The sequence below is a fragment of the Corythoichthys intestinalis genome, chromosome 2, assembly GCF_030265065.1.
Source record: "Corythoichthys intestinalis isolate RoL2023-P3 chromosome 2, ASM3026506v1, whole genome shotgun sequence".
Lineage (NCBI taxonomy): Eukaryota > Metazoa > Chordata > Actinopteri > Syngnathiformes > Syngnathidae > Corythoichthys > Corythoichthys intestinalis.
In genome coordinates, this window is record NC_080396.1 from 56,766,523 (window position 1) to 56,778,500 (window position 11,978).

Consider the following 11,978-nt stretch of genomic DNA (forward strand, 5'->3'; position numbering starts at 1 on the left):
TACCACTGCGAATGCGCATGTAGTGGTGTCACTATATTTGACTGCGTTTATGAAAACCTACCACATTGTCATGTTGATAATACTTAATAATAATTTGAAATGAAATAATTATGATATGATATTGGGGGGGTTGTGGTGGCTGTCTCTGATTATTGATTTGGGTTTCAACCTCCTGGCCCATAAAATTACGCCTATGCATGCAAGCAATGTTGTTTTCTCCGAATTTTTATCTTACAATCAAGCTTTTATTGCTCTAAAATATTGTGCATATATTGCATATGACCAAAAGTCTTTGATTTGGATGACTTGCGCTGTACAGTTTGGTTACAGTGATTCCGCAATTGATTCTGCAGCAAGGAATAACATTCAAACATTTCATGTCCAGAAAAGATCTGCAATTTATTGCGAGGATACCCATAAAAACTAGCTTAACTGACAGAAATCAAGTGATGAACCCTATAATTATAAGAAATAAAAGATATTATGTCCTAAGTTACTGTAATTGGGGAAAGACATATAATAGAAGACATGATGGTGAGATGGCTGATCAGTGACAGTCTTTGTTCACAGGTCTAATGCAAACAAATGGATTTTCATCTGTGCATGGAACATCGTGCCACATATCGTCTGCAAGAAAAGACACAAACAAGGTTTAAGCAAGTTCCACTAACAGAAAATGCCCTGCATGTAGGGTACCCAGATATATGCTGTTCTATTTTAGAAAATAAATGCTATTTATACAGACCTCTTGACTCAATCTCGACGCAGTCTTCATCCTCTCCACCATCTCCATTGTCAGGCTGGTCCATACCAAAGTTTCTGAAATTAACGATTTCACCATCGGTCCATACGAAGTCGCCTTCCTGTAAAACAAAGTAACATTTTAAGTACAGCTAAAGGCTGCGTTAGCGGTATGGAACACACAAGACAAACATCTGGTAAATGTTGAGGGAATTTAAATAACTAGCTTGTAGAACAATCTTAAAGTCACAAATTAAAGTTTTCACAATCAGTCCATAGCAAGTTATTTTCCTATAGGACATAGTAGCATTTAAATAATTAGACACACCTTCAAACTTAACTAGCAGCATAGGGAAAATAAGACAAAATACAAATTTGGCATCAAATTAGGGCATTACGCTGTTATATCAATTTGCAATTTTCAGTTGAAGCCTTTGCTGAAAATCTTTTAAAGATTCGTTGATATTTTATACATAAAATGACAGTACTAGCTGACCGAAACAGAGTTAAACTAATTATTATACAGAACACGTTGTCGGTAGAACTAAAGGACATGTTGGGCACAGGGGTCTTCTCCAATTAAGAGCTATAACGGCTATTATGAAGGCACTCAACTCTATGCTTCCTTCCTTGAAGTTGGTAAGAAGAATTAGTCTAGAGGGCATATTCATTTCTACATGGCAAAAAACTCCTCGTGAACACAAGTGACTTGATAAAGCCAGAAGCTTTGTACTGATTAAAGTTTCACCTCAATTGCATCATGGAGTCCAATCCAGGTATCCACAACAGAACCAGCACCCTCCCTAATCAGTTCGACAACGAGTGCATTTTCCTTGCCACTGTTGATGGAGACCAGATTCCCACCAATAATGTTGCAGACGCTCTGATTGGATAAAAGTAAAATGATACACAAAATTGGCAAATGACCTGCATGTAAACACTTGTACTAGATGTGCTTGATAAGGAATGTACATTTAACTACGTAACTTAAAAGTTTTTTTTTCTTCTTTTTTTTTAAATACTGTGTAAAAGTCTCAAATACCTCAGCATCTGAAAAGGTCCTTTCATCGGTTTGGAAGACGTAACAGTACTTGTCCAATTGAGTCCAGCCTTTAGGACAGTGATTGTCTACAACATAATTGTTGAGCATCATTTGATTTTGTGGTAATCTTAAATATGAGTTGGATATAATCACAACAACATACCATCTGGTTTTGCGCTCTGACCTCTATGAGGTTGCTGAGAAAAAGAGAACATTTTTTCAATTCAGTGAGCAAAAGATGGAACGATTAGGAAAGATCGAGCGGTCGTATTTTGACTCACAGCTTGGGTTTGTGCAATGAGCACACAAAGGACAAAAAACAGGTAAAGATGAGCCATCTGTGTGACAATAGAAAGACCTGTTTTATATATATATATATATGTGTGTGTGTGTATATATATATATGTGTATATATATGTATATATGTATATGTATATATATATATATATATATGTATATATATGTGTGTATATATATGTATATATATGTGTATATATATATGTACATATATATATATATATATATATACATATATAAAACTTGTACGTATGTATGTACACACAAATGCACCCCCCTACACTAAACACCCCCACATACAGTATATACAGTATACATACACAGACATACACCTATTTGAGTAATCCTACCTTTGCAGTCTTGATGCTGAGGAGAACAAAGAGCAGATGCTGAGAACGAGCTTTTATAAATTCCGACAGTCTTGGCACACCATTGAATACCAATGCAATTAAGCAATCAGTCAAACATGTTCAGGGATATGAGTCACATTTCCCCTAAAGTACTGTATGTCGACATGGACTCTTAATTTAGCCTGCAAGCAAAGTTAAAAGCTCAAGTGTGTTATTCCGGTTTATCAATCCGGGATTACAGTTTTTTTCTAATTGTTAAAACAAAAAGTAAACTAAACAAGCACTTGTATAAAACATTTAATAAAACTAGCCCCCCACAGACATATTTCACATGAAGACTCAATTTGCAAAATACAAATACAACCATTTTTGCTTGCTAAAACACAATTGCAAAATAACATATATTTAATTTTAAACCTCACGTGATGCAAAATTTTTGCCACAGCCAGCAAAACCTGAACTTAATGAGCAGACATGGTTTCGTTCATTAAACAAGACTCAAAATTGAAGACATTTGACCCAAATGACGGGTTTCACCCAGGGGCACCGTATAGGGGGGAAAAGTGAGACTGATTCTAAGGGCCCATGCCCTGATGTCGGCCCACAAAGAAAATTAGAACATTAGATAATCGTTTGCAAATTTGAATATTTATCATTATAATTTTAATAGGAATAAAACGAAGGGTCAATGCAGCCATTCAAAAACATGAATTCGAAATCACGACGGCATTTTTTGGTATCCTACAGATGTTGAAAGTTGGTGTGGAAATTTTGATATCACAGCATAACCTGCATGTACACTTTTTGCTAAGGATGGGACATTAATAATACCAAACAGATTGGGTGAACGGGGTTCAGGGCTACATTTCTCACGAATATGAACCTAATTATTTGATACACTAAATCAGGGGTGCTCATGACGTTAATCACCTTTGACCAGTCAGTCACAAAGATAGTGTGGGTAGCTCCCCGCACCCATAATACTTTATTTATTTTATTTTTTTTATTTTTTTTAGTACACATAATTAATTATGATTGTTGTGTGGATGTTGTGTTGTGTGAGCTACGTACGAGGTTATGCAGCACCTCTCTCTCTCTAAGCAGCTTCTTGCTAACGTTTTTCTAGTTCCATAGTTGCTAGCAGAGGTTACTACATTTCTCACAGTTTATTTAATGTTAACATTAGAAAACACAGAGAGAAGGACACTTCTCTCTAAGCAGCATCCTACTTGAGTTTTGCAGGTTAGCAAGTTCACACAGTTTAATGTTATGCTAACACTGATGCAGGTTGGACCTACAGTAGCAAATTTAATGGTGTGTTCTCCACTTCCAAAACAGTGATGTCTTTTTACATTTCTAACAGTGGCTGCTGCTAGCTGAAAAAAACTTCTCATATCTCTAATATCTAATATGGGTGTGTGTGATGGTTAAATCATCAGCCAATCGAATGTGCGTTTAGGAAGAGAAAATGGACCGGCACATTCAACAGGTGAAAAGATGTACATATAAATCCATGTTTGGTCTTATTTGAAAGTGCGGAAGTTGATGTCCAAACCACTTTTTATTTGAAGTCAATCGACCAAGAAAAACGGGAGATAATGTCATTTGAGTTTTATAGTTTTATTGCACTCATAAATATGCATTAAAACGCTGCATGGACCATGTATCTATCTCCATATTTCCATCAGTTTTTGTCCTTTTTCAAAACCGAAAGCGGCACAAAAGACTACATATCCCAAGAGCCGTTGTGATGTCGAGAAGGGCGAACCGAATGTGGACATTTTTAATAAATTTCCGAGCGAGGCGCCAACTAAGGAAAAGGAGGCATTCGAAGCAAGCAATGGCCGGTTGGATTGAGCGAGCGACTTTGAAACATTCAGAATGACTCTAAAACTAAATTTAGTGCAAGCTAATGCATTATTTCATTAACTCAAGGAAGAAGATGAGCCGTATTTGTCGTTGTTTTCCTGGGATGAGTCGGCGCCTCGGCGAGTAGAAGTGACAGCAGCGCTCAAACGACGAAAGAGTAGGCTGTGTGACGTTGTGTTTGACGCAGCTCCGTGACCTGTTCATGCAGAAGCGTTATTGAGTGCGCATTAAAAAAAAAAAAAAAAAAACTTTATTGAGTAGTATGCCAGAAAAATTTGAATTGAACTGAACCTCTTGTCAATATTTTGAAAATACTTTTTTTCAATGTTATATACATTTTTTCTTCACTATAATCTTTTCAATTTTTATAAAGATGAGTGTTCGAGAAGCTTGATTGCATGCACCTATATACTTTAGATAATATGATGGGTATAATACCTAACTCCACAAAGAAATATCCTCAAAACCCTTTTTGTGTTAGATGATTTTTTTTTTTTTCTCATTATTTTGCACTATATATAACCTGTTTTGACCATAGTATGTGTAAAGGCCAAAAACGCCAATGACCATACTTGCTGTTTGTGTTGAATTGTCAAACATAAAACTATTCAATCTTATTTTTTTCTATTGAATGTTTATCCTAACAAGTTGAATAAATATTATCAAGCTTCAAACCGGTTGGTCGAGCATGTTTGGTTGTCAATGGGACATCAACTTTACAAAATTTGAAAAAATATTTTGGGATTTTTTTGTCTTTTTGGGTCCAAAATGTGGATTATAATTGGTCAGTGAAGAAAACAGCAGTTTGGACATGAAGTTCAAGGTGTCCTTAAAAAAGGGACCCAACTTGGCCATTGTGAACATTTTTTTCTTTGAAATATAAAGGCAACATCAAATGCATGCATATTCGGCCAAAATAGGCTTAGGTGTTAAAGGGTTAATAATGGTGGGGTCAATTACAACAATTAAAACATATGGGAAGACAATATAAATAACCTATAAAACTGAAGTCGTTACATCATGCAAATAAGATTGCTTAAAAGTTGGTGGGGACAATTTAAGCATCCTGAAAAGTTGGTAGGGTTTTGTCCCAACCGCCCCTCTGCAAACCTACGCCCTTGACTGTAATATAGTTAAATTCAAACAAAACATTTATCCTAAGTCATTCATTTTGGTGTTTGCTTTGAGAATATATCTAATAAAATTATATTTAGATTGTAAAAGATGGTCTTCAGTACATTTCTTATAGATGATATCAGTCTATTCATTATTGCTCTATATGCTGTATGTTTACATAAATAAATAATAATAAAAATAAATATTTTCATCTTAAATTAATGCAGAAAATGCACAAAAGTAGTGTGTAAAGATTCACCAGAATGCAGGAAATGTTGTAGTTGATACTCTAAATGTGTGTATGTGTCCCGGCACTTTTGGTGGGTCCCAAATTGATATCTTTTCATGGGGCCCAAAATCCCTGGCAGCGCCCCTGGATTCACCTATCGCACCTCACTCACATTCAGAAAAAAACGTTCTAAACCTTGTCCTCCCTGTTCCGCTCTTACTCTTACTCCTCTGCCTTTGTTTAAAATGTTGACATCTATCTTAACAATGCCCCATTAATGCCAGAAGTCAATGAATAATGGCCAGAATAGCGCAAGCTAACAGGAGTGGCACCTGTTGTGGCCCTCTGCTGCTGTAATTCTTCTTCCTCAAGGTTTTACGTGTCGGGTGTTCAGAGATGCTCTTCTGCGTACCTCAGCTGTAAAGAGTAGTTAAGTTGCTGATGACTTTCTATCAGCTTGAGAGTGTTTAATGTAACATGTTTTAGTGGTGAATGTTATTGTATGTTCATGCTGAAAGTAAAACACCTGAAAAGTATTTTTGGTTTTTGAGGGTTTGTTTTGACACCTGCCTATTCTTGTATTTCCTATTGTGCCATTGTGTTGACATTTTCAAATAGAATCTATGACCTCAGTACAAATTTTTGTGGTAAGAAGTTCCTCTAACAACCCTCATAATAGCTTCTGGTTTCACAACAACAACAAAAACACCCATAACAATACTTTATTAGTTCCTTGAGTAAAACAGGAACTAAAATGACTAATTGCAGGGTGTGTTGTCAATTAAGTCCCCGGGAAAGAACACCCAGCATATTATCTTAGTGGATGCAATCAACATATCTGTGACAGGCGGAAGAATGAAAATTATTCATTCATCTTCTGAACCCCTTATACTCACGAGGGCTGCAGGGGTGCTGGTTCCCATCCCAGCCAACAATGAGCAGGAGGCAGGATACACCCCAAAGTGGTTGCCAGCCTGTCGAAGGAAGAATAAAATTTTGGTTAGTTAAACAGTCGCCGCCTATAGCCATGAAGCAAGAATGCTTTGGGTGGGACTAAAAAGCTCATGTGCGTCAGCAATAGGAACAAGTTGTCTGGTTAAACGACATTTCATTGTTTAATATTCAGTAGCAACCTTTGCTCCTGCTGCAGTTAGTTTTTAAAATGCTGAATAAAGTTGTACAGGATATTTTTGTAACAGTCTGAGCATGTGATTGAGTAAAGCAACAAAGAGAGATTTTTTGATTCGGTAATTAGATTTTACTAGTGATGTCACGAGGTGTGCCGAGTCTTCGAAGCATGTGCCGAGTAATGAAGGGACTTTTCTGCGAAGCGCGTACCGAGGCTCGCTTCATTTAGGGGAGGTTCCGAAAATGATGACATCCGAAGCCTCGCTGCCAAGCTGTACCACGTGATCGCTTCATGGAGTGCTTTAGATTTGCTGTGCGGTTTGACAGCTCGCTTCCGTCTATCAACACCTCTGCCTGCAAAATTTAAAATGTGGGTGTTAGCAGGAGAGTTGTGATCAGGTGAGAGTTTGGATAATTTTGAGGTGGTTTGGAGAGTGAAAAGTTTAAGTGAGTTGAAAGAAGGGTACAGTAGTTGATACTAGGATGAAGCCAGCAAGAAAGAGGACTCTCTGTGGGAATTTTTTTTTTTTTTTTTAATAAAACAATGAAAATCACCACCATCCTGTCGTTACATCAATGTCCAAATCGCACAAGCATGATCAGTAACCTTTTTCATGTTACACGAACATGTTTACTGTTCTCTCTGATTACGTGTATCGGGTTAACGCAAGTCCGTTGTGTCGAAACCTCCCTTTCCTAATGTGGGTGCGCTGGCAGGCAAAAGGGGTACCCCGGGCTTCTGGCTTGGTGGTCAGCGCATCCGCCTACCGTGCTGGACGCGTCTTGCGAATGAGTTCGAGTTCTGGCCTGGGGTCACCCGGCCCGGATCCATGCAACAACGGCGCCATACGCACATGTCATTATCAGAAAAAAATAACATTGCACAACCTACCACATTACGATAATGCCACACAGACTACATTAAAAATATATACATATATAGTAGGTTTTACTTCATGTGTGACATATGAGACTTTGACTCAGGGCCGGCCCAGGCCATTTGGGGGCCCTAAGCAAAATAAAGCAAAGGGGCCCATATTTTCGGCCCACAATTTCGTCACAGCGTACTGTGAAACCCATACATGCAATCCAACCCATTCGTCCATATTTTGTATATTAATCAGATTTTGTTGCACTGCATACTTCAAACTTCTCACCCCAAATGATTGTCAGTACTTGCAGTAGATCGCACCAAACCTTTTACTAAAAGAGTAAAGAGAGAAGATAAGAACTTTTATTTTTTTAAGCTTGTAATCAAGTATCAAAACTTACAAAAGTCAAATAAAGCAAAGTGTAGTAAAAAAATAGAATATAGATTTTTAAAAAATTGCCATATTGGGGGCCCCCTAGTGGTCAGGGGCCCTAAGCAGCTGCATAGTCTGTGTATTGGCTGGGCCGGCCCTGCTTTGACTGTATGTGGCAACGCCTCTTACTGGACCCAAAAGTTCAAACGTTCATATGTATGGTTTGTTGTACGTTCATTTTTGGGGAGCTGCTTGGCACTGCTGACCTACTGGAGACATCATATCATATATTAAATATGACTCTGAGGTGCTGTTTATGTGTGCGTTTTTGTTTCATATGTATATGTCCTATTTATTTATTTATTTATTTTATGATTCAGGGGGTACTGCGTCCCCACCATACATCATGGCCACTCAGGTTATGAGTTTGATCCCATTGGTGAAGATGTATGCCAAATTTAACTTCTGTGACATGAAAACAATGAAGAAAGTTGCAGAAAAATATATACATTATAGTTATGTGATAATCTATGTACATTGAGGGTTTGGTCAGACAATATTTTGCTAAATATAAACAGACACACACAAAAAAATTAACGAATCCATCATGTGGTTGGGAGACAAATGATTGTAATTATACAGTTTGCCACTAGGTAGTTCCGTGAACACATGAAGCTCCAAGAAATGAACCATTTCTCGAACCAATTGGCTCATGAGGTGCAATGCCTCATGAGGCTTCATCTCACCATCACTAGATTTTACAGATAATTTGGTTAAAGCAGTAATGTGAAGTTAGGTTGGCCAACCATGTTTTTGAATAATATCAATGGCTAAACAGTTATAAGCATATTTTCGTTATCTTTTTTAACGCAACCCTTCCAGATTCTTTGTTTAAGCCATAGCAACAGCCTTGACAATGAAAATGCTTTTCTTCGGCAATCTTCGGAAATTACGTCACACCCAGAAGTGCGAGGGAAGTCTGCCATAGAACAGTATTGTTTGTTGCATTGCTTCCCGGTAAGATGCCACGGCGGTGTGTGGCAATGTTTTGTTCTCACTCAAACGAAAAGTTGTATGAGTGGCCAAAGGATAGCAGGGCACGTAAATGGACATCTTTCATTCGCACGAAGTGAATGAATTTCACTCCATCATCGAGTAGTGTTCTCTCCTGCAAACACTTCAAAGAGGCCTGCTTCCTTAACCGGTCTGCTTATGATCAAGGATTTGCCAAAAAGTAAGTGATTTTTGGATAGATGACTGATGACTTTGTCAAAGCAGAGCTGCCAACTGTTGTGGAATGAACAGTATAAGCTAGCGACTTTAGCCGAAAGTTAACTCGTGGCAATCCCTGATCATAGTTGTTGTTGCGTTTGCTAGGTTAATCGTGTTTAAATTGTGTGTCATCTACGATCTTGTCCGAAAGGGTTAATCCACTGTCAATCGGGAAAGGGGTGTGGATGTGCATATAAACGGGTCGGCGTCGCAGTAATTCACGGTCACATTGCCGCAAGAGACACACACCGCCGGTGAGTCTGTGCACATTTATTTGTATTTGTATTATGTATTTCCACCTTCATGCTTCAAGCATTGCATTGCATTTGTACGATTCGGCGTTTCTTTCACGGTGATCGCTTGATAGCCTCCTAGTTTGTGTTTCGCGAGAGCCGCTGACAGGTGACAATTTATCGTGTCGGCATTGAGTCAATCTCGCAGCGAATCAGCGAGCGGCTCAAGTCACGCAGTGAATCATGGGAAATGTAGTCTCGGGACAACACTGAAGTGGTGCTTTGTAATCTGTTCGCTTGTGTTAAAAAACTACATTTCCTCACGCCATTAGACGCCACTTCCTGCCGAGAACTGAGCCGAACTGTGTTCTTACTGTTAGCTCCATGTGTTAATAAAGAGACAAAGTTGTCAGCACGTCGTGTGTTCGATACATTTGTAAACAAAAAGCTCATAACAAGACACTATGCACGATCCGTTTAAGAGACACTGGAGTAGTAGGAGGCGAGGAGGAGATCAGCGAGAAGCAAAACTTCGCGGTTGAATGTGGCGGCAGTCCGCTATTATTTTGTTTTCTTATTGCTGCCACAATAAAGTGGAGAAAGCCATCAATGACTCATCTCCTTCTTTGCCCCCACGTTTTTATATTATTATTTTTATATGCACGAGAGCTGCCGTATCTGCCAAAATGAACATGAAGTCTAATTATTATTTTTTTTAACAATGTCATCAGATAGACAAAAACATAAAATTGTGTGCAAATGCCAGCATCTTCAAATCATGAAAATAATAATAGCCTATATCTTACCAATCTTGTAAACTCGATGGGTCTTGTATCTATTCCATGTCAGGTAGTCCAGGCACTTTGTTTGCATCCTGATTAGCGTCTTGCTAATACATGTAAGGTCCAACATAAAATTCCAAGCTCCTCTTCTTCCTCCAACTCTTCAAAAACTTGGATCTCCTCCCTTGCGCTTGATGTATCGCTTATATCGCTGTTTGAATCATTGTTTGAAGGGCTTTGAATGGCAGCCGTATGTATGAAGCTGCCATCGCTGTTCCCGGTGTGACGTATCACTTCCGGAACTTCGGAAACGCGATTATTTTGTCAAATATACAACATATAAATTATTTTTTTTCATGCTTTATTTGTTGGACAATGTTTAATTACTTTAATTGTGACCCTATTTGGCATGTGAAGAAATTACTTCACATTATTGCTTTAAATATTTAATGCAACCAAAAAATATGAGGGGCCAATTGGAAGTTGAAAAACACAGCTTGTTTTAACGAGTTGATCCCAAAAAAACTCACTAAAGAGAGCCATTAAATGTCCCAAAAAGAGCAAAAACCACACTCATTTGGTTGGAATGGGGTTCGTGATCATGTCAATAAGGAAAGGATCACTGATGAAGAAAAGATAACTGAACCTTTGTGAAAGATTAACTTTGACTAGTGCAACATCAATATCTATGGTTCTCCATCCAAACTCCTCAATAAACCACAAGAAATGCAAAGCTCTGCTGCACACCTTCTCACCCGAATCCACGAATGAGATCAGATAACCCTTCCACTGGCTACCCATCACGCACAGGATGCAGTTTAAAACCATCCTACTCGCTGAATAACTTTGTCCCTCACAGACCTTCTCTGTCCCTGTACCCCCAATATGGGGATAGACATTGTATTAAAACCACCAGCACTTTTAGCCAAATCAAATGGAAGTATCCTGAATCGCCCACCTTTCCTTGTTACATCATTAATACCCATTATCACATGCACCTGTGCTATAGTTGATCAATGTATATGCATGTGGTTCACCTCCACTCATCTAATGGAAACAGCTTTGCATTGCCCCCACAAATAACACACTTAACATGTCGGGACAGAGTCTCTCTGTTGCTACCCCCTCTCTATGGAACTCACTCCCTAAATCCATCTGCGCCTGTTCACACCTTCATGCATTCAAAAAAACAGCTAAAAACCTGCCTTTGTAAACTGGCTTTTAAAGAGCAGCTGAAGAGCGTTTTAGATATCAGTGTAATTTATGAACTTTGGACGAGTTAATCAAAACAACCATTTTTATTTATTTATTTGTTTTTATTTTTAACGCGTAACTGCTAGGATAATTTGCGTTTTTTTTTTTTAGGTATTGTGCACTCTGTTAATAGTCCCTTCCCAAACCCAGAAGCGTGACGTAAATTCCCCAACGCAACAGAAGACTATCCACAGCAAGCATAACAGCAACAACGATATCAGTGATATTTCCACCAAAGGTAACCATGCAGAATCCCTCTTTCGAGACGTTAACTATGGAAAAGGCTCCCAGGAAAGATGATCTACAATTGATCCCTACATGTTGGAACCGGAGGCATCAGATGACGACGGTTTATTCGGCACAGCAGACGTTGGTGATGACGCCGGTTGATAGCTCGACACTTGATGAAAGAGTGGTAGGC

At 38.5% G+C, this 11,978-nt stretch overlaps 1 protein-coding gene across 1 annotated transcript; it reads right to left on the bottom strand.

Annotated features, from left to right (window-relative positions):
- Positions 1-391: 391 nt before the first annotated feature.
- Positions 392-11,131, bottom strand: LOC130929521 (lithostathine-1-alpha-like). The gene is made up of 6 exons (XM_057856713.1): positions 11,051-11,131; positions 1,947-1,980; positions 1,784-1,869; positions 1,490-1,624; positions 746-863; positions 392-627 (listed from the first exon to the last, which is right to left on the bottom strand). The coding sequence occupies exons 1-6, from the start codon at positions 11,129-11,131 to the stop codon at positions 548-550; spliced, it is 534 nt and encodes a 177-aa protein (XP_057712696.1). The 3' UTR covers positions 392-547.
- Between the last annotated feature and the right edge of the window lie 847 nt (positions 11,132-11,978).